At 35.9% G+C, this 27,712-nt stretch overlaps 1 protein-coding gene across 4 annotated transcripts in view; it reads left to right on the forward strand.

The window, feature by feature from the left end:
* The first annotated feature begins 2,196 nt into the window (after nt 1–2,196).
* Nucleotides 2,197–27,712, forward strand: part of PATJ (PATJ crumbs cell polarity complex component) — a 295,047-nt gene continuing 269,531 nt past the window's right edge. For all 4 annotated transcript variants that reach the window (XM_054574004.1, XM_054574021.1, XM_054574012.1 and 1 more), the window contains exons 1-7: nt 2,197–2,254; nt 2,353–2,519; nt 9,119–9,313; nt 10,571–10,710; nt 15,403–15,598; nt 17,487–17,615; nt 26,307–26,525. In XM_054574004.1, the coding sequence (XP_054429979.1) occupies nt 2,233–2,254; nt 2,353–2,519; nt 9,119–9,313; nt 10,571–10,710; nt 15,403–15,598; nt 17,487–17,615; nt 26,307–26,525 (1,068 nt within the window). In that variant the 5' untranslated portion in view covers nt 2,197–2,232. The remainder of the gene's footprint in view (nt 2,255–2,352; nt 2,520–9,118; nt 9,314–10,570; nt 10,711–15,402; nt 15,599–17,486; nt 17,616–26,306; nt 26,526–27,712) is intronic.

Below are 27,712 nucleotides of genomic sequence, written 5' to 3' on the forward strand. Positions count from 1 at the left end.
GCATAGGTTTTACCAGACAAGTTATGAACAATAATGAAAACTTCCATTTGGGGAATCTCAAGTTTTATTAACTCTATTAGTTATACAAACAGAAAATGTCTGTGTGATTATCTCTCATCTTACAGCCAGGTGTGCCTTGAAAGTCCATGCGTTCTCAGATTATTTACAAAAAGCAATTAGTACACATCAGGTATTTCCCCATTTTAAAAATGAGGGACTCTTTTATTTATTAAAAACCTTTAGCCTGTTTGCTTGGAGGTCTGGTATCCAGCTGTGAATCCGTAGCTGAAGGAGTGAGCCACAGGCTAACCATTTCAGTCCTGTTCCCATTCAATAGTTTCAGACCTCCTTTATTGTTTTATTTTGATGACGGACTGCTTTTGATAGTTCCATTTTTCCAGGAGTTTTGTTTTTAAAAACAATGCAGTTAAATATCCTTGTACACACATCTGTGTGCCCTTTTGCAAGTATTTCTATAGGAGAGACATTCAGAAGTAGATATTCGGGATAATATAAATTTAATATATTGATAGGTATTGCTATGTTGTGCTCCTGAAGGGTTGCGTAAATTTATATTCCCACCTGTTTTTGCATGACATCTAGAGTACAGGCTATTTTTAGTTTTTTAAAAATGTCAGTCTGACAGTAAAAAGTAGCATCTCATAATTTTGGCTTGCGTGCTTTGATTTAGAGCGGTTGATGTATTAATGACCACAAAGCTGCTCTTGCCGGTCCCTTTGGGCAGCATGTAGAAGAGGACAGCGCCATTGCGACTGCCCTTCTCTTATTCAGTGAACCTGTCAGTGGGTAGTTGTAAGGGTTGCACGACAGGTGCCAGGCACATTAGAAGTGTTGCTGAGATGCTCTATTCAGCAGTTCTTTTGGTAGTTCCCATTCAAACCGGTGAACATTTGGATGGAATACATAGGCCTTTTATCGATGCCACTGTCGTCCTTTACTGGTTTGTAATATGCTTTCTTTATGGCCTTGAATTAGAAGATAAAGACCTCATTCCGCAAAGGGTACTGATGTAAGAAAATTTTGACTGTATAGTACTAATTTTTTGGGTGGCTCATTATAATAGTGTACCACTAATAGAAATGACCACTGTGAAAGTGCCATTTTGCTCATAGCAAAGGGTGTGCTAGCTTTTTGAATTTCAATTACATTTTAGGCTCGCTCGTGCTAATCACTGGATTTAAACAAGCATTTTTCATAGAAAATGCCATATTGAGTAGTTACCTTTTGGGGACTCTCTCAGATGACTAGTAAGAGTCTGGGATCATTTGTGCATCTTGAACATTTTATTTTACAAATCTCTAAAATCTTTTTGATGCCTTAATGTGGATGTTTGTTTTCAGCCCAGAATCCTTTTTTTAAAAAAAAAATCAACTTTCTTAAAGTATAATTGACTTAAACTAAAATGTATTGATTTAAAATATATAGTTCAATAATTTTTGAAAAACATACACCTGTGTAACCAGCACCTCTTTCAAAACAGAACATTCCATCACCACAAAAACTTTCCTCAAATTCCTTCCCAGTCACCTCTTTTGTCACCTTCCCAGGCAAACTAATCTATCATTATAGGTTGAATGATGTATCAATGATATTATGTCATTTATATTCTTTTTATTAGGTTTCTATCCCTCAATATACTATTTTTCAGATACATCCATGTTGTATGTATCAGTAATTTTTCCTTTTTTCCTTTTGAGTATTCTATTGTGTTTATCTACCATAATTTGTTTATTCATCTGTTTTAGACATTTGGGGTTTTCTAGTTTGAACTTTTATAAATAAAAATGCTATAAACATTCATATACAAATCTTTTGTGGGCATATGTTTTCGTTTCTCTTGAGTAAGTATTTAGGAGTGGAAGTGCTGAGTCAAATGTTAAGTGTATATTTAACTTCATAAGAAACTGCCAAACAAAAGTGTGCCATTTTACTTCCTACTAGCAGCATCTGAGAGTTCCAGGTGCTTCATCTTTGTCAACACTTAGTATGGTCTCATTTTGCTTTTTACTTAGTCATCATAGTAATGAATAGTGGCACCTTATTGTGGTTTTCATTTTAATTTCCTGAGTGAAATTTTTTGATCAAGAATGTTCTTGAGGTTTTAACTTTTATACAAGACTATAGACATGTATATACTAATGGAAAATCATCTTTTGTATTTACATTTTTTTCCTTAGGTTTCTTTAAAGTGATCAAAGATAGCAATTCAAAATGCCTGAAAATCCTGCTACAGGTATACTAGATATATATTTCTACCACTAAATTAATGATTCAAAATCAGAATATAGGATGAGATTTAACTTATACTTTGATTATCCTTCTTCAAACAAGATAAACTGCAGGTCCTGCAAGTTCTTGATCGCCTGAAAGTGAAATTGCAGGAGAAGGGTGACACATCACAGAATGAGAAGCTATCTATGTTTTATGAGACACTAAAGAGTCCTCTCTTTAACCAGATACTCACGCTCCAACAGTCCATCAAGCAACTCAAGGTACAGGTAAGTTATCCATCATGGTTTTACATGTTCATATATTCAGTCCATCAAAGAAAGATAGAAGGAGATAAAGACAGAGAAAAAGTGTTTCTGAATACTCTTAATTCAGCAAGGAGACTATGTTAGGACTTGTAACCTGCCATTATGGTACGCATGAATAGTTTCAAAATGTAGATAATAAATTATGTGTTTGGCTTAGAAATATGGTATTTGTACTTTTTTAAATAAGCAAAGGTAATAAGCAAAGGTCAGGTGCTTTGTGAATTCACAACTGTTTCTTCAAAATTATAAAGTAGTATTTAGCTTAAATATATTTTCTTCTTGATATTTATTTATTGTTATTATTTTTAATTATAGTTTATTGATTATGCTATTACAGTTGTCCCAATTTTTCTCCCTAAACCCCTCTCCACCCAGCACCCCGCACTCCCTCAGGCAGTACCCCTACCATTATTCTTATCCATGGGTCATACATAGAAGTTCTTCAGCTACTCCATTCCTATATTGTACTTTACATCCCCATGGCTATTCTGTGACTACCTATTTGTACTTATTAATCCCATCACCTGCTAACCTACTCCCCCAGAATCTGCCCATTTGACGACCATCACAACGCTCTCCATATCCACGGCTCTATCTCTATTCTTCATGTTTGCCCAGTTTGTTTTTTAGATTCAAGGATTGATAGATATGTATTTGTTACCATTTTATTTTTCATAGTTTTGATCATCTTCTTTTTCTTAAATAAGACCCTTTAACATTTCATATAATAATGGTTTGGTGGTGATGAATGCCTTTAGTTTTTTTCTTGTTTGGTAAGTTCTTTATCTGCCCTTCGATTCCAAATAATATCTTTGCTGGGTAGAGCAATCTTGGCTGTATCCCTGCTTTTCATGACTTTGAATGAATATTTCTTTCCAGTTCTTTCAAGCATGCAAGGTTTTTTTTGAGAATCAGCTGACAGTCTTATGTGAACTTCTCTGTAGGTAACTATTTTTCTCTTGTTGCTTTTAAGATGCTCTTTATCTTTAATTTGGCATTTTAATTATGATGTGTCTTGGAGTTGGCCTCTTTGCACTCATCTTGTTTGGGACTCTGTGCTTCCTGAACTTGCATATCTATTTCCTTCACCACATTAATAAAGTTTTCTTTTATTATTTTTTTCAAAAAGATTTCCAATTTCTTGCTCTTTCTCTTCTCCTCTGGCACCCCGATGACGTGAATGTTGGAACACTTATAGTTGTCCCAGAGGCTGCTTACACTCTCCTTGTTTTTTGGATTTTTTTTTTCTTCTTCTTGTTCTAATTGGTTGCTTTTTGCTTCCTTATGTTCCAAATCATTGATTTGATTCTTGGCTTCATCCACTCTACTGTTGTTTCCCTATAAATTGTTCTTTATTTTAACTACTGTACCCTTTGTTTCTGACTGGAACTTTTTTATGCTATTGAAATCCTCACTAAGTTCCTTGAGCATCCTTATAACTAGTGTTTTGAACTCTGCATCTGATAGATTGCTTACCTCTCTTGTTTAGTTCTTTTTCTGGAATTTTGATCTCTTCTTTCATTTGGGCCATGTTTCTTTGTCTCCTCACTTTGGCATCCTCTCTGTGTTTGTTTCTATATATTACGCAGAACTGCTATGACTCCATGTCTTTGTAGTGTGGCCTAATGTAGTAGGTGCCCTGCAGGGTCCAGTGGCACAGCCTCTCCTATCACCCAAGCTGGGTCCTCAAGCTGTCCTCTTTGTGTGGGCTGAGTACACCCTCCTCTTGCATCTGAGCCTTGATTGCTATTGGCAGCTCAATGCAGGGGATTTACCCAGGCCAGACAACTGCAAGGACTAGCTGTGACCACCGACCACCAACATCCACCCTCCGTGGAGAATCAGCTGTGCAGGGGCAGGGCGGTGGTGCTCCAACATGGTCTGTAGCTGTCCACTGGGTGGGCTGGCTCTGGGGTTTCCTGGGTGGTGCAGGCCAAGGTCAGCCTGAACCTGTGTTTTGGCCAGGGCCACCCCACATGAGCTATAAAACAATCTGAGAAGGCTGCTACTTATGCTGGGCTTGGAGGTTCCCAGGGGAAGCCAAGCTGTGAATCTAGACTGGCTGCTGCTAGTGCCAGCCCTGGGGCCACTTAGCAAGAGGTTCAAGGGTAGGGGCTCACTGAGTTGTTGTTTGAGAGGATTTAGGAAGTTGTGAAGCATGAGCCAAGACCAGCCAGTCATAAGGAAAAGGAGCTTGGGTGGGCCCATAAGTTGGATGGGACAGAATCTCAGTGGATCTCCAGGGTGAGGTTAACAGTGTTAGCCAGGTTGATGGAGTCCCAGATATTGCACCCACCTGCCAAAGCTGTGGCTCTGTGGTGGGAAGGCTCAGAAAAGGCACGATGGCCTCTGTTGGCCTTTCTGTCTGAAGAAAGCTATTTCCCAGATCCTGTCTTGATGCCAGACACTTTAGCTCCACCCCACATGCCAGTGGTGTCTTTTAAGCTGCTGCCTTGATATTGGAACTCAGAGGGAGTGAGTCTGAGTAGGTGAGTCCATGTGTGCATTCTTTAAGAGGAAGTGCTTGGGACTCTAGAAGTTTATTCCACCAACTGAATCCCCACTGGTTTGCAGCCAGAAGTAATGGGGTCTTATCTTCCTGGCACTGGAACCCTGGGCTGGGGGGTCTGGTGTGGGCTGGGATCCCTCACTCTCAAAATATCCTTACCGAATTTTTATCCTCCACACATGGATGTGGGATCAGCCTCTTCCACATCTGCACCCTTCCTACCAGTCTGGATGCAGACTGTTTCTTTGATTTTGTAGTTGTCAAACTTCTATAACTTGATTTCTGATGGTTTTGAGTAATGGTGGTTCTATATTTTAGTTGTAAGTTTGATGTGGTTGTGCAAGAAGGTGAGCTGTGTTTTACCTATTCCTCCATCTACATGAGAAGTCCTCTTAAATATATCTTCTTCCTGAAGTCTTTTTTTCCAAGCAAGCAGTGATCAATGCCCTTATACCTCTTAAAAATTATCAAATCAATATCAAATGTCATGGACAGTCTGATTGGAAAGTCCTTGGATTTGGTGTGCTTGATATTTTATCATTTATATGTTTCCTATAGTGTAGTACCTGGACTGTTCCAGGCTCTAAATATATAGTTGTAGAATTATGGGACACATAGCACTTCTACTATTAGTGATGTAGATTCATAGTTTTAATTTTTCTCTTGGTTGCTATGTTTTGGGGTCAGAGATGATAAATTGATTTAAAATCATTTAGCTAAGCTTAATCATAGCTATCCTATAGATTAAATTTGGGGATAATTTTAAATGTAATTGGAGATAATGAAGCAGAGTTAAGTGAAAATTAACAAAATTTGGGAAAAAATGGGGTTTTTTGCTGATAAACCAAAATGCTTGCCCCAAAATATTTAGCATGTGATTTTTAAATAACTAATCATAAAAGAATGCACCCATGTCTTTCTTTGAATTTCTTTCTCAAAATCAGAATTCATACATAATTTCAGCATTCCCCACAATGAAGGTTAGCTTTTTGTGTCCCCTGATCACGGCATGAGCTCTGTGTCACAACAGTAAATGCTATTAGTAGCAATAGAAATTGGGAAAGGTCACTACAATATCACTCTTACTAGACTAAAAGTGGACTTAACTAACCACTCCATTATAACAATTTTTTTAATATTTATACAGTTGGCAAGTTTTAATACATAATCATTTTATCCACTGCACTCTAAAATTTCTGTAATTTTTTTCCTATGAGTGTTTTTATAGAGTTTCTTTTATACAGTTGAATTTTTTCTGTGGTCTTATTTACATTTGTCCTTTTTAATTGTGATTCTATTGCAGTTGTTCCAGTTTTTCCCCTTTTGCCCTCCTCAGGCCAAGCCACCCTCCACTCTCACAATCAGTCCCCACACCGTTGTCCATGTCTGTGGGTCATTCATACATGTTCTTTGACTAGTCCCTTCCCCTTCTTCCCACCATTACCCACCTCCTGCCTCCTCTCTGGCTGCTGTCAGTCTGTTCCATGTTTCCATGTCTCTGGTTCTATTTTGTTTGTTAGTTTATTTTGTTCATTAGTGTCCTCTTATAGTGAGATCATATGGTATTTGTCTTTCACTGACTGGCTTATTTCACTTAGCGTAATATTTTACATCCATGCTGTCCTTTTTTTTTCCCTTCCTTCTGCGTAGTGTTCCATTGTGTATATGTACCACAAATTTTTGATCCATTTATCAACTGGTAGGTACGTAGGCTGTTTCCAGCACTTGGCTATTATAAATAGTGCTGCTATGAACATAGGGGTGCTTAAGTTCTTTTGAATTGGTGTTTTGGGATTCTTAGGGTATATTCCCAGCAGTGGAATTATTGGGTGAAAAGGCAGTTCCATTTTTAATTTTTTGTGGAAATTCCATACTGTTTTCCATAATGGAAGCACCAGTCTTCATTCTCACCAACAGTGCACTAGGGTTCCCTCTTTTCCACATCCTCGCTAGAACTTGTTATTTGTTGATTTGCTAATAATGGCTATTCTGACAGGTATGACGTGATATCTCATTGTGGTTTTAATTTGCATTTCTTTGATGGCTAGTGATGTTGACCATTTTTTCATATGTCTATTGACCATCTGTATGTCCTTTTTGGAGAAGCATCTCTTCATATCCTTTGCCCATTTTTTAATTCTATTGTTTGTCTTCCTGGTGTTGAGTCATTTGAGTTCTTTACATATTTTGGATATTAAACCTTTGTCTGATGTATCATTGCCAAATATGTTCTCCCATACAGTCAATTCCCTTTTCATTTTGATGATGGTTTCTTTTACCATGCAGAAGCTTTTTAATTTGATATAGTCCCATTTGTTTATTTTCTTCCTTTATCTCCTTTGCTCTAGGAGATATATGGTAAAAATATTGCTAAGTGGGATATCTGAAGTTTTACTGCCTATGTTTTTCTAGGGCCCTTATGGTATCATGACTTATATTTAAGTCTTTTATCCATTTTGAGTTTATTCTGGTGTATGGTGTAAGTTGGTGGTCTAGTTTCATTTTTTTTTTTTTTTTGCATGTCCCAGTCCAGTTCTCCCAACACCATTTATTTATTTTTTTTGAACTGAAATCTTGCTATTTTTATTTTTCTCATTAACCATGTTGATGGTATTAGACTTTGATCAGATTTCTGCAAAATCCAACACCATTTATTGAAGAGACTATTTTTATTCCATTGTATGCTCGTATCCCATTTGTCAAATATTAATAGACCATATATATACATATGTATATGTATATATATATTTCCTTATATATAGGTGCTCCTACATTGGGTGCATATATGTTTACAAGGATTATATCCTCTTGCTGGACAACTCCCTTAAGTATTACATAGTGACTGTCTTTCTTTGTCTCTTGAAGTCTGTTTTGTCTGCCATAAGTATTGCTACAATAGCTTTCAAAAAAATTTTTTTTTATTGATTGATTTCATAGAAAGAGAGAGGAAATGAGAGAGAGAATCATCAATATGCTATTCCACTTATGATGCATTCATTAGTTGATTCTTATATGTGTCTTGTCTAGGGATCAAACCTGTATCCTTGGTGTATCGGGATTATACTCCAACTGATTGAGCTAACCGGCCAGGGATTATTTACATTTGTTCTTGATATTACCTTTATTCTAGTACGTTAGCACTCATATCAACCAATGATATTTTTTTTTTCCCCCAAAGACTTTATTTATTTATTTATTTTCAGAGTGAGGAGCAGAGGAAGGAGAAAGAGAGGGAGAGAAACATCAATGAGTTGCCTCTTGCATGTCCCCAGCTGGGAACCTGGCCCACAACCAGGCACGTGCTCTGCCCAGGAATTGAACCAGCAACGTTTTGTTTTGCAGGCCCGTGCTTGATCCACTGAGCCACACTAGCCAGGGTTCAGCCAATGATATTTTTAAAATAAACCCCTGTTTTTCTGTTCCCCATAATTATAGGATTCTCTCTTTTTTTTGTACCATTGTTTGAGTGACTCTGCAACTCATTTGCTAATTTTGGGCCAGTTACTTAACCCCTGTGTGCTTCAGTTTTCAAGTTTACAAAATGGAATAATATCTCATAGGGCAGTTATAAGGATTAAATGAGGTTGAGGTAATATGTAAGGGTTTTGGTATAGTACTTTGGTCATTTGAAGCACTCAGTAAATACTGTTATTGTTATTTTTATTACATACTACCTGCAGATCTTTTGTGGCTCCCTACATGGAAATGTACAGATAAATGCAAAAGGCCTTAGTGTCTTACATGCCTATTTTTACATATCTGTGTATGTGAAGTGTAATGAACTGTGTTACATGCTGCTAACTTGAACTAATGATGGAAAGCAGGAAATAAGAACACATTTTCAACTATTAAATATTTGTGTAACACTAAATAAAATTTATAGCCTTATAAATACACAGATTCATGTATCTATACCTTTTTTCTTTCACATGTGTATATTTAACATGAAAATTACATGTGATGGGTAAGAGATAATATTTAATAAATAGAAATAATTTGGGTTTTTTTTTCAGGTTGTTATTGATTTTCTTTTGTTTTTCTCTCCCAACAGCTCAGTCATATACCTTCAGATTGTTCAGCCAACTTTGATTTTTCAAGGAAAGGTTTATTAGTGTTCACAGATGGCGCCATTACTAATGGGAATGCCCAGCGGTCCACTAATAACTTGACGGTATCGGGGTTATTTCCTTGGACCCCTAAGTCAGGAAATGAAGACTTTAACTCGATCATTCAACAGATGGCACAGGTAGATTTTTATCTTGTTATGGGAATGTTATTCTTATTTTTTCTGTTAAAGATTTAAAAAACCGTACTTACTGCTTTTGTCTTAAAATGTGTTATGTGTTTTGTTTGCTTGTTTTTTATGTTATTAGGAGGAACTGATAATATTTTCTAATCTGTTGAAAATTCATTGGCTTAAAGTTATATAAGGAAATATCCATGTGGTAGGGAGAGATTTTAGATAATTATTCCAATTAGATATATCTCTACACTTGAAAGAAATTTTTATGGTTTTGATCATAGGAGGAAAATTAATATGTATACAAGTAATGAAACTCTTTTGAAACTATTTTTAATTTCATATCAAAACAGAATTAATGAGAGTTAAAACTAACACAGTTAGGAAAATCTAGGAAAATGTTTTAAAGAATAATCTAGTTTTATTCCTAATACCTATTAAAAATTAAATATATTTTGTGTTTTTTACCTCATCTTTTGGTATGTGTCTTAAAAAATGAAAATTGACTATGAAAGTTAAAAAGAATCTGTTTAAGGTATGATAGTTAAATAATGTTCTATACCTAATTTCTATTTTGAATTTATAGCTCTGTCTCCTTTATTTGACTAAAAATTATTTCTGTGTGATGCTTTTGTAAGTTGATGACATTTATGAAGTTGTTATCATATAAATGCAGTTATTAACAAAAGCAATAAAATACTTGTTTTTCACAGGTAGAACACATTTGAATGGTGGCTATTCCATAATCTTTTGAATTAAACTATTAAAATAGAATATTACTTCAGCACAATAGAATTAAAAACAATAAATAATGCATCTGTTTCTGACTTAGGCTAACTACTATCATATTTTTGATGTATCTAATTTTCTTTCTTCATTTAAAAATGTATTTCGCATCGAGCCAATTTAGAGAAGTTCAGTATAAAAAGTCATTTAGAACGTACTGTGGGAAAGGACATTGGAATTTTTATCCAATGTCATTTTTATCCAATGTGAATTTTATTCACATGTGAATGAGGTGTGAAAGCGCCTCTTCTATCCCGTGGGGTGTGGAGCACTGCACGTCCCTTCCCTCTTAGGTCCGACTGAAAGTAATCGGGCGAGAGGATTTTCAGAAGTAATTTATTACCGAAATGCGGAGTTTATTTGGTTTTATAAAGATGACTCAGGAGAACTTGTCTTTTGTGCTATTCATAGAATGGCAATTTCAATTCTTCATTAAACGTACTTCATTCACTTTTTTAAAAAATCTTTTTTTTTTAGGGCCGGCAAATTGAATGTATAGATATAGAACGACCTTCCACTGGAGGCCTTGGATTCAGTGTGGTGGCCCTCAGAAGTCAAAATCTGGGAGAAGTTGCTATCTTTGTGAAGGAAGTACAGCCGGGGAGTATAGCAGACAGGTGAGGAAAATACTCATTTTGTGTTTTGCTCATGTTTTCCCGACAATTCTGAGAACACTATTATAAAGAGAATAAGAAACTAGTAGTAAAAACCGTAACAATGGCAGTGAGCACTTAACTTTTCCTCTTCCCTTTTTCAGGCCATATGCAGATATTTCCACATATACTTGTGGCAGCCGCCCAACTACTGGTGTCTTACTCCATGTTACAGATGAGAAAGCTGAGCTTCAGAGAGGTTCAGTGGTTTGCCAGTAGTCACGGAGCTAGTAATGCTGGAACCGTGATATGATTCCAAGCCTGTCTGACTACAAAGCTCGTATTCTTTCTACTCCACCGCACTCTCTCACAATTGACATGATGGTTTAGCTAAGGCCTTATCAATAAGATGGGAATATTCAAATTCATGTTCTGCATACTATATTGTGTTTTAAACTTAACATGTTTGGCGGTCATGTCATGGTATTATTTTACCTATCGTCAGTTAAAAGCCCCCTTAAGTCTATGTGATTCCTCCCATTGCACTTGTGCCTTTGTTTTATTTTTTTTAAGCGGTGTGCGAAAATATGTATAAGCCTTATATTTTGCCTTGATGTGATTTCAGATGAGTAATTGTTATTATTCATTTAACAAGCACTATTCATTACGTTACTACCACCTGTTAGAGTGATAGCAACAGTAGCAGTACAATTATAGAAAGATTTTCAATAAATAATAATAGTTTTGAATTCACATTCTCCATTCACAGGGATCAATTCTAGTCTCTGGGAAATAATGGATTTCCATGACTTTGTATCTTTATTCAGCTGTCTAATGCAACATTTCCTCAAGTGTATTGCGAGGAACCATAGCAGCGGTCATATATCTTTGAGATGTTCTATACTGTCCTTGGAGATTGCATACATATAGTTAGGGTAATCATACAATTTAGCATCCAAGTTGGGGTAGTTTTGGGAGTGAGAGGGTGTGCTATTAATGATGACACTGATGCAGCTGGTATCAACTGGGACTATTCTGGCAAATCCAGACAGTCCAGGGTAAACCTGGACTTAACATTAGCTTACTTGAGCCTATGAAGTCCCTTGACAAAAACATTATTTAACTTGATTGGCCCAACCTAAAAAAATGTTTTTAACTTAAAAAATTATTGCCCTGGCATAGCTCAGTGGGTTAGGGCACTGTCCCAATATGCCAAGGTTGTGGGTTCAATCCCTGGTCAGGGCACATAAAAGAAGCAACCAATGAATGTATGAATAAGTGGAACAACAAATTGATCTTTCTCTCTACCCCCAACTCTCTCCCTCCCTCCCTCTCTCTCTTTAAAATCAATAAATAAAAATTTTTTAAAATTATTACTGGACAAATTGGTTGCCAGATGCAAGGGGGATTGGGGGACTGGGTAAACAAGGTGAAGGGATTGAGAAGTACAGATTGGTAGTTACAAAATAGTCATAGGGGTGTAAAGTACAGCACAGGGAATATAGTCAGTAATACTGTAATCACTATGTATGGTGCCAGGTGGGTACTAAACTTATCAAGGGGATCACTTTGTAAGTTACATAAATGTGTGACAACTATGCTGTATACCTGAAACTAATATAATACTGAATAGCAACTGTAATTGAAAAATTAAAAAAATTAAAAACCATTATTAGGACATAATTTAGATAACAAATGTTACCATTTTAAAGTGTACAGTTCAGTAGCTTTTAGTGTATTTTCAATGCTGTGTAACATTTTTGTAGTCAATCCTTGTGTCTCAGTAACTCTTTGCTAAGAGGCCTGTAATTACAAATGGGGGTGAAAACTTCCAGAAAGGGGAGTTTGATATTTGGGTGTATAAAGAACCTTGACCAAGGCTGAGGAGTCAGGTGGCTTCCTAGAGGCAGTGGTGCTTGAACCGGATTTTGAGAGGAGACTGTGAGGTCTTCAGAGAGCAGAATGTTGGGAGAAGAATGAAGAGACCCTCTTGACAAGTAGCCCCATGGAAAGATGGGACATATCTCCTTTCTTTGGAATGTGGCCTGTACTTGTGTGGGAGCTTTGTGCAAGAGGATGCGAGAAGGAGCTAGAAGACAGGTCTCAGTCAGGCCTGCTGGACCTTGTAGATCATCTTAAATTGTCTTTATGGTCAGTTTTCCCTTTCTACTCAGGACTCTACACATAGAAATGTTATCTCAGGAGCTTTCCTAAGACCTATTGACTGTCAAGGGCATGGAAGCCCATTATTTCTGAATGTTCTATGACAAGAGACAATAATTAGGCTCCCCTTGAATGGAAAGTGTGAATTCAATTTTACATACATGAAATGAGAGTTAAATGATAAATAACAGTGGCTGGGGATGGAAAGTACAGCATGAGGAATATAGTCAGTAATATTATAATAACTATGTATGGTGCCAGGTATGTACTAGACATGGCGGGAAGGATCATTGCATGCTGTACACCTGAACCTAATATAATGTTGAATGTCAACTGTAATTTAAAAATTTTTTTTTAATTTTTTAAAGAAAAAAATAAGAGTAGCCATAAAACTAATTTTATTCAACTTTCAAATGCATCAAAATCACATTTTCTAGGACACCTTTCTGCAGCTTGTTTATCTTGGTTTGAATTTATATTCCTTGAAAGAACTAACTGGAAAGAAATTGAGTGTCCTGAGAGTCTGTTGGTAAGGGGGAAAGGTAGAGTATAATAGATGGATTTCCAGAAACTAGAAAACCTGAATATGAGTAAATTAAGGACCAGTTTGTGCCAAATAAGCTACATTAGGGTTGAAAAGATTCCAGAGCAGTTCATTCATTTGGGATTAAGTAAGAGATTTCCTTTAATGAACAAGCTGTGAAGAGGTTAGAGGAAAGAGAGGGCCTAGTTAAAGGACAAATATAAATGACCCATGGACACGGACAACAGGGTGGGGGTTGACTGTGGCAGCGGGGTTCAGGGGTGGGCATGGCAGGGGAGAGCAACGGGGGAAAATTGGGACAACTGCACTGGAACAATAATAAAAAAAAACAGAGGCCATTGGAGATGGGAAAATGGAAGTGATTCTTGGATATTGTCCTACAGTGGTCACATTTAAAAATAAATATTTCTTTAGGACCAGGGAAAAGTTCAAAAGCAACATTCTCAATTTTAAAATATATACTTCAAAGTTATAAAAATCATTATGGAAGTAATACATGTATATATTAGAAAAATATAAAATATAAAAATAAATCAAGCCCCCCCACCCCAAGAAAAAACTTACTGTGCTTGTACCACCTTGAGACAACTAGGAAAAACATTTCTAGAACGTTTTCTTTTTATAAAGACAGATCATAGAGTATATACAATTTTACATTTTATTCTTTTCTTGTTTCCCTGGCGGCCGTGGCTTAGTGGATTGAATGCCAGTCTGCAAATCAAGGGGCCGCAGGTTCAATTCCCAGTCAGGGCACATGCCTGGGTTGTGTGCCAGGTCCCTAGTAGGGGGCAGGCAAAAGGCAACCACACATTGATGTTTCTCTCCCTCTCTTTCTCCCTCCCTTCCCCTCTAAAAATAAAATCTTAAACACCATAGATCTTTAGCATGCATTTTTGAGTTGGCAAATACCAACACAGGGGAGCCTAGAAGAATAAACCTTGAAGAACTTTGCAAGTTAGGCTTTAGGTATTAGACAAGGATCTCCACTGGACGGAGATGTTAGGAATGAAAGAAGGAGAGGGGTAGATGCAGGAGAGATAAGCAAGGATAAGGAAGCATTACAGTGATAATGGGGAAACAAGGAGAGGAGGTGTGGTGATTGAGAGATAAGGAAGTCAAATACTGTAAACCAGGACACAGTGAATCCTGGGATAGTCTTAAGATGCACTGTAACTCAAATTAAAGAGGGTGCTTCGGAGTCAGGCTACTTAGATAAGATGCTAAGCTTGTTCTAGGCTTCAATTTCTGGCCTGTAAACTGAAGTAATTTGAAAGGTGATTGTGAAGATTAGATGATATACTACATGTAAAGCATTTAACATAGTACCTGGCTCATAATAAGTGCTCAGTAAATATCAGCTATAACAATGCCTTTTTTTCCCTTAGATGACTTTGCAAATTTCTTTTAAAAATAGGCTTTTTTTTTTTTTTTTTTTTTACCTTGGTTAGCCGTCAGGAGATGGATGCTTAGGAGAGAAGGGTTTAGAAATAGATTGGGAAGTAACTTCAATGGGGAAGTATTTTCAAGGGGGGTTAGGCCTCTGTTGACATGTTGGCAAAGCTGAAGTACAATACCAGGGGGCCAGGGTGAATCTGCTGGAGAGGAGATTATGGATGAATTCGAGGATTTAGTTACCCCGGTGTGGTGCATGTTGAAGTCAGATTGGAAGGGGCTCAGGAGCACCGGGTTCATGCAATGAAGGGGATCAGAGTCCATGCTTGCAAAACCTTGGCAGTGGGGCCCTGCACATTGTTTTTGCTTATTTTTCTAGCCAAATAGCTTTGAAAATGTATGTGTGTGTGTCAAGATGTATTACTCTATTGGTTAATAAGCTAATAAATGCTTTGATGAAAAGTACTCTAAAAAGCTCTGTGACATAATTAAATAATTTGAATATATGTATTAAATGAAGTAGTGCCATTAAAAAAAACTGTTTAACTTGAATAATAGATTTTTAAAAATCAGGCTATAATATTGCTTAAAATAAAATTCTGTTTTATTTCACCAAGGGATCAAAGGTTAAAGGAAAATGACCAAATATTGGCTATTAATCATACACCCCTGGATCAGAACATTTCCCATCAGCAAGCAATTGCATTATTACAACAAACCACTGGATGTTTGAGCCTGGTTGTGGCCAGGGAACCAGTCCACACAAAAAGCAGTGCTTCTACTAGTCTAACTGATACAGTTCTTCCTGAAACAGTGAGTTGCAAATTTGGAAAAATACTTAATTTTGAATTATGCCATTGATTTTAAGACATTTAGAAGGTGTCATTTGACTTGTCATAGTTTAAGAAAGATGATCGTATTTGCAAATGCAGCATTAGCATAGTAGACAAGATATTTCATGGAGTGTTTTTGTTTTGTTTTCAATGTCCTATGATTCTCCTGATTTAAGATGATTATTTAATACAGAGGACAAATTATAGTAGTGGGTATAATTTATTTGATGAGTCTTATGTTCCTTGGTGATATCAATTAAGCTGAGAGTTTTTATTAGAGATTTATTGTTGAGTATCCTAAGATTTGGTTATTTCAAAAACATTTTTGTAAATTATATTGGGTGATATGACTAGATTATTGATAACTGCACAGTTGAAGAATTTTTTTTTTTAAATGTAAGGATGAGAACAGTTTAAAAGAATTAAGGCATATGTCTTTTTTGAGAATCTTTAAACTTGCTTAATAACATTTTACAGATTTTGGCCTGCATCTTCATAATGCAAGCTAATAAATCTTACTTTCTTATAACACTAAGTGCTAGCTGATTTATTTAATTTTCATTCATTGGAACAAAAGAAAAAATAGACCGTCTGGGTACAGTACAAGGTCAGAACACAAATTAATGTATAGACATTTTCCCTGTTATAATCAGTAATACTTACACAGCACAATTTACATAATAAACAGAATGAACAGAGTGGGAAATAACTTACCATAATGGTTGAGAACAAGTGCCCTGGGTCAGGCTAACGTGAGTTCAAGTCCAGTTCTTCACTTCCTAGCTGTGTCATACTGGGTAGATTTATTGACTTCTCCACACCTCAGTTTCTTCATCTGTTGCAGGTGTCGGGAGAATTAACTGAGAAAGCATGTGAAGAGCTAACTAAGTACAGTGCCTGGTGCAGAGTATAGACTGCATGAATACTAGCTACTATTAATTCAGGAGTATTTTAGGAAATGTTGCTTCCCGGATACTAGATATTGTTTCAAACATTAATTTATTAAATATTTCCAATATTCCTGGTTATTTTAACATTGCATAGTAACTTTCCACGTTAGTGCAATAGAAAAACTAAGTGTAAGTATGCCCTAACGATCTTGAGAAGGGGAATTTTCTTCTGCACTTGGATTATGTGAATTTAATGCACATTTCTGATAGAAGCCTGTTAGTTAGAGGAAAAATGCCATGCCTCTTAGTCTGGTTTATATAATCCTATTGCTGATATCTTCCATTGGGGCTACCTTTCCTCTTCCTTATAAGAGGCTGCTAAATTATTCTTATTGCCTGTGTCCTTCTCATCATTTCGTACTTCACATGGCTGCCAGATTAACCTTCCTAAACCACTGCTTTGTTCCTGCATTCCCTCTTCTAAGAACTTCAATTATTTCCACTCACTTATCCAAGGCCAACTTTGCTCTTACATTTCTCTTTTGCCTGGAAGTCCTTTTCCCTCTGTAGTGCAGTTAAAATGACACCTTTTTCTTGAAGCTTTCCATCATTCTTGATTGGATATGACTTCTTGTCTGTGCCCCCCGCCCCCAAGTCCTGTTATGTTCTGGGCACTGTGCTAGCTCTTGGGCATAGACTGGGGAATGAGACATGATTCAGTCCTCGTAGAGCTGCTTTGTCTTAAGATCCAATATTCTGTCTTGTATTTTAATTATTTATATTTTAGTTTATCTCTCTATTGGAATATAAAATCCTTAAGGGCAGGGACCATATGATCATCTTTACATATCCCTTGGCCTCTAGAAAGTTGAATTGTATGAATGTTTAATTTGTTGTATGTATGTTAAGTAATTGCTGTATTGGGAAGCTAAGAATCTGTGTGTTACTAACATGTTGGCCCTTGCCATTAATTTGTAGGTTCGTTGGGGTCATGTTGAAGATGTTGAGCTCATAAATGATGGCTCCGGATTGGGTTTTGGAATAGTTGGAGGAAAATCAAGTGGTGTGGTTGTGAGGACCATTGTTCCTGGAGGATTAGCAGATCGAGTAAGTTGACCTTTTTTGGTTTTTACTTTGGCTTTATACAATTTAAATTGCATGGCTTCAAATATAATTTTATAACGTGGGCTGCAATCAGAAGGTACAATGGTTATAAACAGCTGTCTCAATTTACCTGGTAAATTTCATGTGATTTAAAAAATGTTGGCATTACCAGTCAAATGACTACACTTTAATATTGAGCCATGTTTAAATTGAAAGTGGACCTTTTAAAAACTTATCAACTGTTTCTCCTTAGTTTTACATTGAAGAAAGTATTAAATATTACATTTAGTTTTTTAGAAATTAGTTTTGAAATTTGGATATGAAGCCACTTAATAATGAGCCTATATTATATAGAATGCCTATCACAATCAGAATATGTAAATTTCACTGATTAATGCACAGTTACATACACATCCCTTCTAATAGACACATATGTTAAAATAAACTTGTATAAATGCAGTTTTGAGGCAAGTCCATCAGTTCCCCTTTTCTAAACAAGATTGCTCCATCTTGTACAAATTGTGAAACTACTAATATTCCTAATATCCTTTTAGAATCTAAGTGCATTTACTTAGAGTAGAGGCCTGTGGGGGTCACCAAGTGTCTTGTAGGGGGTCAGTAAGGTCTAGCAACTTTTTAATGATACTAAGATGTTATTAGCTCTTTCACACGTCGAAGTCTGCAGCAATGATGCAAAATCAGTGGCAGGCCGAAACTGCTGGTGCCTTCGTGTGAAAGAGGGCAGTGGCATCAGGCTGTACTAGTAGTCATTGTATTCTTCTTCGCTGTGTGCTTGCAACAAAAAAGAGAAAAAATTGCCAGTTTCACTCAAGAAAGTACAGTTGTAATTATTAATTTTAGTGCATGTTGGCCTTAAGTGCATGTGTTTTTAATACTGTGTGACAAAACAGGATGTACCATATAGCACTTCTGCCAAATCCTGAAGTATGATGGCTGTCTTGAGTTAAAAACATTTTAAGGTATAGTATTCACTTTTAAAATATTGAACAGCCTTTTAATTTTTAAAATTTGTTTTATTTTTAAATTTTTGCTCTTAATCCAAAAAATTTTGAGATATCATTGACACCACTATTATATAGTTTTAAGTGCAATGTAATGATTCAATATTTGTGCATATGGTGAAATGATCATTACAGTAAGTGTAGTTATCCATTACCGCACATAGTTCAATTCTTTTTCTTGTGATGAGAACTTCTAAAATCTATTCTCTTAGCAACATTCAAATATATGGTATAATATTATCAATTATTATCACCATGGTATACATTATATTTCCATGACTTATTTTATAGCTAGAAATTTGTACCTTTGGATCCCCTTCACCCATTTTATCCATTCCTCAACCTCCTGTCTCTGGGAACCACCCTGGAATAGCATTTTTATTTTTGAAAGACTATCTGACAGAAAAATTATGATTATTCAGACTTGGGTATTTGGCAGACATTTTCTTGAAGATGAATGAATGAAGTGAGCCTGTTATTTCAAGGAAAATAACTGACAGCCTTTGTTAATGATGATAAAATTTGAACTTTCAAACAATTAAAATTTTGGAAAATTTGTGCTTTATATGAGCTTGATTTTTTTTTCAATATTTAAAGACTTCTGATCAGATTGTCAGTGATATTAATACTTTTTGATATCATGTAATAAAATGTGTCAGTATTTGAAAGAACTTCATAGCTCTGTGAAGCAATATTTTCTGAAGACCAATGTGTAATATGACAAAGTAATATACAGGTAAAAGATCGATTCAAAATAGATCAATAGATTTTAATGAAACTGCGTATGAAAGTTTGTTGGAAGTAGTTTCTGATTTTACATCGCCACTGTTCTTTAAGAAACCACCACTTGTCAAGTCCTGGTGTGTTATCAAAGGAAAATAGGATGAAAGGCTATTAAAATACTCCCCCATTTTCCAACTATATGTCTGACTAAAGCTAGGTTTTTTAATATACTTCAACCAAAACAACATATTGCAACATATTGAATGCTGAAGCAGATATGAAAATTCAGCTGTTTTCTTTTAAGCCAGACATTAAAAAGATTTGCAAAAATAATTTAAAATACCACTCTTCTCACTATTTTTATAGAGCTCTTTAAAAAAATAAAAAATACACACATCAATATCATACATTAATATATAAAATATTTTAAAAATTTCACAGCACTATTTTCTAATTCAGTAGATATGAAGAGAGATATCAAAAAACTCTGAGTTTCTGAGTAATTTTTGAGATATAATTGATATATAAAGTATACAGTTGAATAAATTTTGACATATGTATACTGGCAAGTCTGAAATCCGTAAGTCAGGCTAGGAGGCTGGAAACTCATGTGCAATTTGATGTTGCAGTCTGAACTTTGAAATATGTAGCAGAGGTTAGCAGGATTTGTTACTGTTTTAAGGCAGGATTTCTTCTCTAGGAAACCTCAGTTCTGGCTCTTAAAACCTTCAACTGATTAGATGGAACCCACTTAGTATATGTTAATATGCTGTAGATGTTAATCACATCTACAAAATACTTTTACAGTACTACCCAGACTAGTGTTTGACCAAATAGCTGGGCACCATAACCTAACCAAAGTGACACGTAAAATTTAACCATCATACTGTCTGTCATTGCAATCAACATAATGAACATGTCCATCAGCCACAGAAGTTTTCTGTACCCCTCTGTATACCTATTCCTCCATCCTCAATAGTTTTTAAGAGTATAAAGGGGTTTTGAGACCAAAAAGGTTGAGATTTGACATTTTATGAGTCTTTAAAACACATCTATGGCACAAAAAAATGTAATCTTTGAGGAATTTTTGAAATTTTTGTTAACCTGGAAAGGGATGAGAAATGGTGGATTATTTTGATATCTTTTCCCATCTCCTCCTCTCCCCCTTCACAATTTTAATAGGCTTTATTGCTGGACTAGCATTTTTCAAGATGCAAAGTGGAATAGTTACTGTGGAAAACAAAGGGTCAAATAAATTTAGAAAACACCAAGTAAAACAAAATCAAATGGGTTTCCTTACTGAAAGAATTCTCTGAGCATTTAATATCCTAATGTGCATTATGAATTTTCACAAGGAGAATATAATGTGCAGAGTTTCCCAAATTAATCCCTTTGAGACGCTGTTGGGAAAAGCCCAGGTCTGATTTTTCACCCTTACTGGAAAGGATTGTCACTATTTCAGGTCATCAAGGAGGGGGTAAGGGTGTACCCGTCAGTCATAACGGAAAAGCAAGTGTTTATGCCAGACATTGTTATCTGCCTAATATACATTATTCTCATACAATTCTTAAAACAGCCATAAATCTTATTTCCAATTTATAGATATGAAAATTTAAGAAATTTCCCAAGGATACATAACTAGGGAATGACAAAGTCAGGATTGAGCCCACCACTGTTTGATTCCAAAGCCTTTGTTTTACTTCTTAATCTTATTATTCAAAGTTGGCTCTAATGTGTTTTTTTTTTTCATGATGTGCATCTGTCCAGAGTTGGTCAAACCTATCATCGGGAAATACAGGCAGCTCTAGGAGCACCAGAGCTATTGGCTCTTTCCTGTAGGGAATATGGTGAGGCCCACACAGAGCAGTATTCACTTCCCTCTTCCCCTCATCTCAGCCAATGGCAGGTAAAATCTTTTCAGCTGATGCAGTGTTGCTTAGTCCTTGCAAGTTGTTGCAGCTGATCGCAGCTTTAAAAAGATTGAAGGTCATATTGCTTTTAATTAAAATGTACTCACGTTTTGAATATTAGTGCTCACTGTTGACTATGGCAACTTTCATGGTAAAGGAATATGGATATCATAGGTCATTAGCTCAGATGTGATCAAAATTGATCTTAAGGTGACACCTACATTCTGCTGAAGGGGTCAATGAATGCTACTTTCTTCAAAGAATAAAAATTTGTATAACAGAAAGTTAGAAAAAGAAATCAGTGTTTTTTATTTAAAAGGGTTTCATAAAATAGCCCCTTATATTTCCTTCTGTGTACAGGTAAGTCAGTGTGTACAATTAAAGGATGAGGTTGAGTTAGGAGGTGAAGCAAAGAACACTTAACTGAGATCACTGCAGCCTAAAGAGGCATTGGAAATGGATGAATTTGAGGACTTGCTTTGCTGTAAGCAAGGTACTAAGTTAAAGATTTTACATATAGTATAGAGTTTAATGATCACAACTCAGTAAGAAAGTATTCATTCCCATTTTGCTCAAGATGGAGCTGAGATTTACGCAGGATAAGTAATTGACCTTTGATGATACAGCTTGATCAAAGTAGAGCCGGGGTGGAACGTGGGTATGTCTGATTCCAAAGCCCTTACTTGACCTTCTGTCTACTGCCTCGAATATTATAAAGTGAATTAAATGGAAAAATATTGATTAATATGAGCTTTTTAGAAACATTCATTGGGATCTAACCAACATGACCTATCAGTAAATGTATCAGTAATAAGGACCAATTCCACAGATAGGGAAATTACATGGTATCATGTAAGAAGAGCTGAGAGATCAAACAACTATCTGTAATCCTCAGATACTCTCAGAAATTCATAGTGCCTGAAGCATACATCTTTTGAGAATTCTGTTCAGTTGCAGCCAAAATTTAAAAATTTTTCAGTAGCTAAAACTTTTTTAAAAAGTTTATTTTAAAAAAGAAAATGGGCAGTGTAAAACAACTTTGTTTTGCAGAAATCTGTGTGATGTGCTCTGGAATAATTCTAAGCAAACCAGGGACACTGAGTTACTCCATTGTCTCCAGAAGGGGATTATTACAACTCAGCCTATTTAAAAGTTGTCATGAATTATATTGACTCTTTGGTATGAGGCAATTATAATATGAGTCATAGTAACTATCCAGTAACCTCTAATACTAGGAAGGCGTGGAACCAAGCTAGGATTTGGAGGGTGGGTGTGAACTGTGAGGAATTTTCAAGCTTGAATGAGCAAAGGCCAGCTTGAGGCCATTAAACAGCTGGTTATTCCCAAGCATTTTTGCTTTGAGTGAGTCTATAAACAGATCTTATCCTTATCCTTAAAAATCAGTTGATGAGGGCTCAGGGAATTAGACTCGGAAGGGAAAGATATACTTAGATTTAGTACCTTCTTATAATTCCTTGGGAGAAAGAGGGTTTATTTTATTTTATAAATTCACTGCTTTCTGTCAATGACATGTTGCCTTTTTTTCCCTTTTGATTAAAGACCAGTGATAGAAGTGGCTTTGAGTCAAAAGTAGCAATGATTTTATTTTCTGAGTTGTGGGAATATTTGGTGCTATTTTTTAGTTTTGAAGAAACAAATTTGATTTCTTTATTTCTTTTGTAGCTCAGGCTTGAGTTCCTTTAGATTTTCAAATATTTTTTAATTGAAATTATCCGTAACAGCTGATCAGAGAACTTAAAAATGCAATAATATATACATATGTTATTGGCCAGTAACTGCTCATTTGTATTAAAGTATTTTATCTTAAAACAAAACAAAACTGTAACGGGCCCTGGCCTGGTAGCTCGTTTGGTTGGAGCGTTGCCCCAATATGCTGAGGTGGCGGGTGTGATCCCCAGTCAGGGCACACAAATCAACGGGTGAATACATAAATGTGTGGAACAACAAATCAGTGTTTCTATCTCTCTCCCTTCCTCTCTCTAAAATCAACCAATTAAAAAAAAATCCAACTATGATACTATTTGTGCTTTCACTGCAATAGAGTAGTACCCTGTCAGATAAGCTTTTTTAGTTTTCCACCTACCATACTATCTTTGCCTATATGCATAATGTTTTTTCTCTTTTGGAAAAAAAATATCTATGGATTAATACATTTTATTTTTCGATGTTTGATCAGCACACACTGTCTTTGAAGCTTGGTATAGCAATTTATTGGTTTTCTGGATTTATGACTTCTGTTAAAGAACAAAAGGAGTCTAATGCTTTTTAGTTTACTTGCACAGTAGACAGGTATGGAAGGAGAATTTTGATTAGAAAATACCAATAAAATGCAGTGTTTGGGGCTGCTGGACATAAACAAGGTCGCTGTCATTTTGGTGTCTTTCTCATCATCTGACTAGTGATTGTTTTTACAGTTATGAATTCCCTAGAACACCTGTTTTTCTGGAAGAAGAAAATGTTTGACTTTCAGTGACAGATGCAAATTATCTACATCATTTTAAATTGAGTTGAGGTAAAATAGGGAAAAAATAGAAAACTAGTGTCTAGGAAGTGACTAAATACACTCTTCTTTGGCCAAGCCAAGTATGAAAGCAATTATTTGACATGTTATTTATTCTTTGGTCAAGCTATGATTCTGTTCAAGGATGGTTCAAGTCACAGAAGCAGTTTTACCCTTATTTTTCATCATGACCCCTGACTTTTTTAAAGTAGTTGTTTTATTTCAGGTTTGTTGCACTGGTAATAAATAGAATATCAAATTGTTGTTGCTTAAAGTGGAATTACAGCTAGTCTTTATTTTTCCATAATAATTTCCTCCTTTCATCTATTTCTTTTCTCTAAGTCTTTCCAAATGTTTCTGAATTGCATTGCATTTCTGTTTCTCTGTTCCTTTCTACTTCCAGTTGCTTCTAGCTTCTTTGGCAGAGTTCACAACATAGCTCTCTATCCATTATTTTGATCTAATACCTTTCTTTCTTCATTCAGACTTCTACAAATTTGGAGGGTAGGGAGTATGGGAAGTAGACTGTTAGTCTTAAGACTTTTTTAAAAACTTTTTTTCCTGAACTTCATCTACAACTTATAGATGGTGCCTCCTGGAGCTAACAGTATGAAGCCTAGAACTGTACTAGCCCAGTGATTATTGCTCTCTTTTCAGGCTGTCCTCATCTCTCAGTTGCAAAATATTTGCTTTTCACCTTCCTTTTATTTAAGCTGTTTGACAGCGATAGGCAATTTCTTGGAGAAGAGGAAAACAAATAGCAACTACTGTTACTCTGGAGATATGAAAGTATAAGAAAAATGATTGAATGAGAACAGGTCTTCAGTGGGAAAACTCAGGTTGAACTTTGGTTCTGCCACCTATTAGTTTTGTAACCTTGATCAAATCCATCAACTTTTTGAATCTCAGTTTTCTCATTTTAAAGTTGTCCTATCCTGAATGAGAGGATGTAAGAAAAGTGACTTCTAACATGTAAAGTGCTCCGCAGGTATAATGTTTTGTAGTCTGCTATGTTTGTATATTAATATCTTTAATATATTGTAAAGGGATAAGTAAAGAGAATTCAGAATTTCTGATGAAACAAATTTAGTAAAAATGCAGATAGAGAAGCTGTTTAAAAAATTTCACAAATGAAGTTAGAATGGAAATGATAAATATTTTGAACTGATATAACTTTTGATAAATTATGTTGTAAACTTTTCTGTGTATGAAATACACATACATATAAAAGCATGTGTAATGCCTATGCACATTTTAAATAATAATAATCACCAATGTATCTATCACTCAGTTTAAATAATAACATTTTAAATAATAATAATAGTAATTATCACGCATGTACATATCACCAGCATAGGAAATAGAACATATGTATCTTTTCTTTAAACTCATCCAAAATCATAACTTTAAGTACCTTTTATATGCCAATGCTCCCAAATTTAAATATATAATCTCGATATCTCTCCAGAACTCCAGATTTCTATATCCAGCTGCATAGCTGGTATCTCCACTTATATGTCTTATGAGCATCTCAGACTGGACATCTAAAACAGAACTGGTTCTGTTCCCACCCATCCACCCCTCTCTAGGGTTCTTTATCTCAATTAATAGCAACCCTATCTTTTCAGTTGCTTAGGATGAAAACTTGGAGTTTTGATGCCTTCCCCCCCGCCCCCCCACACTTCACTACAGGCTCAGGAGAGCCTGTTGATAATTCATTAAAAATACATCTAGAATCTCACTTCTCAACACCCCAACTGCTAACCTAGTCCAAGCTATTGTTACCTCCCTCTAGATTATTGCTTTACTAACTGTTATCTCTATTTCTGTTGTTTCCTCTCCTATAATTTTATTTTCAGTACAGAGGCTTGAGTGATCTTGTTAAAAATAAGTCAGACAATGTCATTCCTCTGCTCAAAACGCTCCAGTGACTTCCCTTTCTACTCACGTGGACCAGGCGGTCTACAATGTCAACCCCATTAATACTCCCATCTCTTCTCTGACTTCTGTCCTCTTTGCTCACTCTCTTCTAGCCACACTGACATCTTGCTGTTCCTCAAACACGCCACTGAGCTTGTTGGCCTTTAGAGCTTCTGACCTTATGCTGGAGGCTTCTGATCTGACCTCTTTCCTTCTTAATGCCAAGGGCTATCTGATCTCTTCCTTGTATATGTGGCTATTAAAAATCTGGAACTAGGCCATTAGGCATGAAGTGATACCCTCAAGCAAATGCCTGTTTTAGAATTCTGATTACTCTTCTCCTTTTGAACTCTCCCCTCCCCTCCACCTGCCCACATACCTCCACCTCCACCTCCATTTTTCTTTTTTGGCAAGGACTTCCTTTACTTTGTTGCCAATTCAACCATCATTTAAAATATTACATTTTATTCAGCATTTTTAGATGGCTTCTTTGCCAGTCATTTTGCCACAACCGTACATCTGATGGACTGTAATTAAGTAGTGAGGTTATATTTCTGATTTCTCAGAATAATTTTGGGTTTTTTTTCTTGGATTTAAGGATGGAAGACTCCAGACAGGGGACCACATCTTGAAGATTGGTGGCACGAATGTGCAGGGAATGACCAGTGAGCAAGTTGCACAAGTGCTGAGGAACTGCGGGAATTCAGTCAGGATGCTAGTTGCAAGAGACCCAGTTGGTGAAATATCTGTAACCCCTCCGACCCCTACAGCCTTACCTGTTGCCCTGCCTGCTGTGCCTGGCAGGAGCCCTAACTCTGTGAGTACACAAATTATTCTTTTAATTTAAGTCAAATATTGGGTGTGATACACCATAAGGTTAGAAACCCATTCAACTTGAAATGCCACATTGGTGTGAGTAGCGTCTCGGTAGGCACCAGTCAAGCAGCAGAAGAGCCTAATTTGAAGACATTAGACAAGTTTGATTTTATTTTCTGCTGTTCTTCAGGGTTAAGTCATTCAACATCTCTAATCCTCAGTTACTCATCTGTAAATGGGAGAATAACAATTCTTGCCATTCCTATCTAATGAGATTGGTGAGGAGACATCCAGGTGGTGGAGCAGAAACTGTAAAAACTGATCAATGTATGAGAGTTGTCACTGATAGGAACAAATTGGCCAAAGCGAAGAGACATTAACAGTAATATTTATTATGATTAATAATAATCATTATAGTTATAGAATAATCATTATTATTAATTGTGAGACTGACACACTGTCTACTGCGCTAAGAGGGCACCTTTCATTATTATTATTAATTGTTATCAAGCACCTGGACTTGTTCAGGTCATCTGAATTCTTGCCAAGAATTCTAAAAAAATAGATCTTATCATCCATTCAAAGATGAGGAAACTGAAGTCCAAATATCTTGTTAAAAGTCGTAATAAAGAGTAGATGACAGAGCCGGGATTTGAATTCAGTCCTTTCCAGTTCATTCCAAGCTCTTTCCAACTATCTTACAGGCTTTGAATCAAGAGACAATAAGATAAAAGGAAAGAAATATTTTGTTTTTTTAAAGGAGGGGCCAGGAGGGGGAGAAAAGAAAAGAGGATTATGGTGAGAAGGGCGCCTTAAAGCCACCCTTCATTTGCAGGGTCAGTTGGTGTCTTCTGTAAAGTTGTTTGCATCTGTCAGGAGAGACCAGAGTAGCTATGTGATAAGTGAGAATTTGATGTAGTCAATGTTTACTTTCAACTGTTATTGTTTTGAGCTGAAAGCTAGGCATTACAGTTTTAGATACCTTACTCTTCTCTAGAAATATCTTAAATTAGAAGACGAGTTAATGAAAATAAGTTTTAGGTCAATATTTTTTGCTTACAGTGATAATTACAATAATTAGTCTTATCATTTGTTTCTGAATTTTTCTTTACATTTAGTTCTTTCAGATAGAAATTAAACCTGAGTTTTTTTCCTAGTGGCTGTATTGGTTTTCTTTTGTTGTGTAAC

Source organism: Pteronotus mesoamericanus, unplaced genomic scaffold, assembly GCF_021234165.1.
Source record: "Pteronotus mesoamericanus isolate MK-2021 breed Mesoamerican mustached bat unplaced genomic scaffold, CSHL_Meso_final contig_105, whole genome shotgun sequence".
Classification (NCBI taxonomy): domain Eukaryota; kingdom Metazoa; phylum Chordata; class Mammalia; order Chiroptera; family Mormoopidae; genus Pteronotus; species Pteronotus mesoamericanus.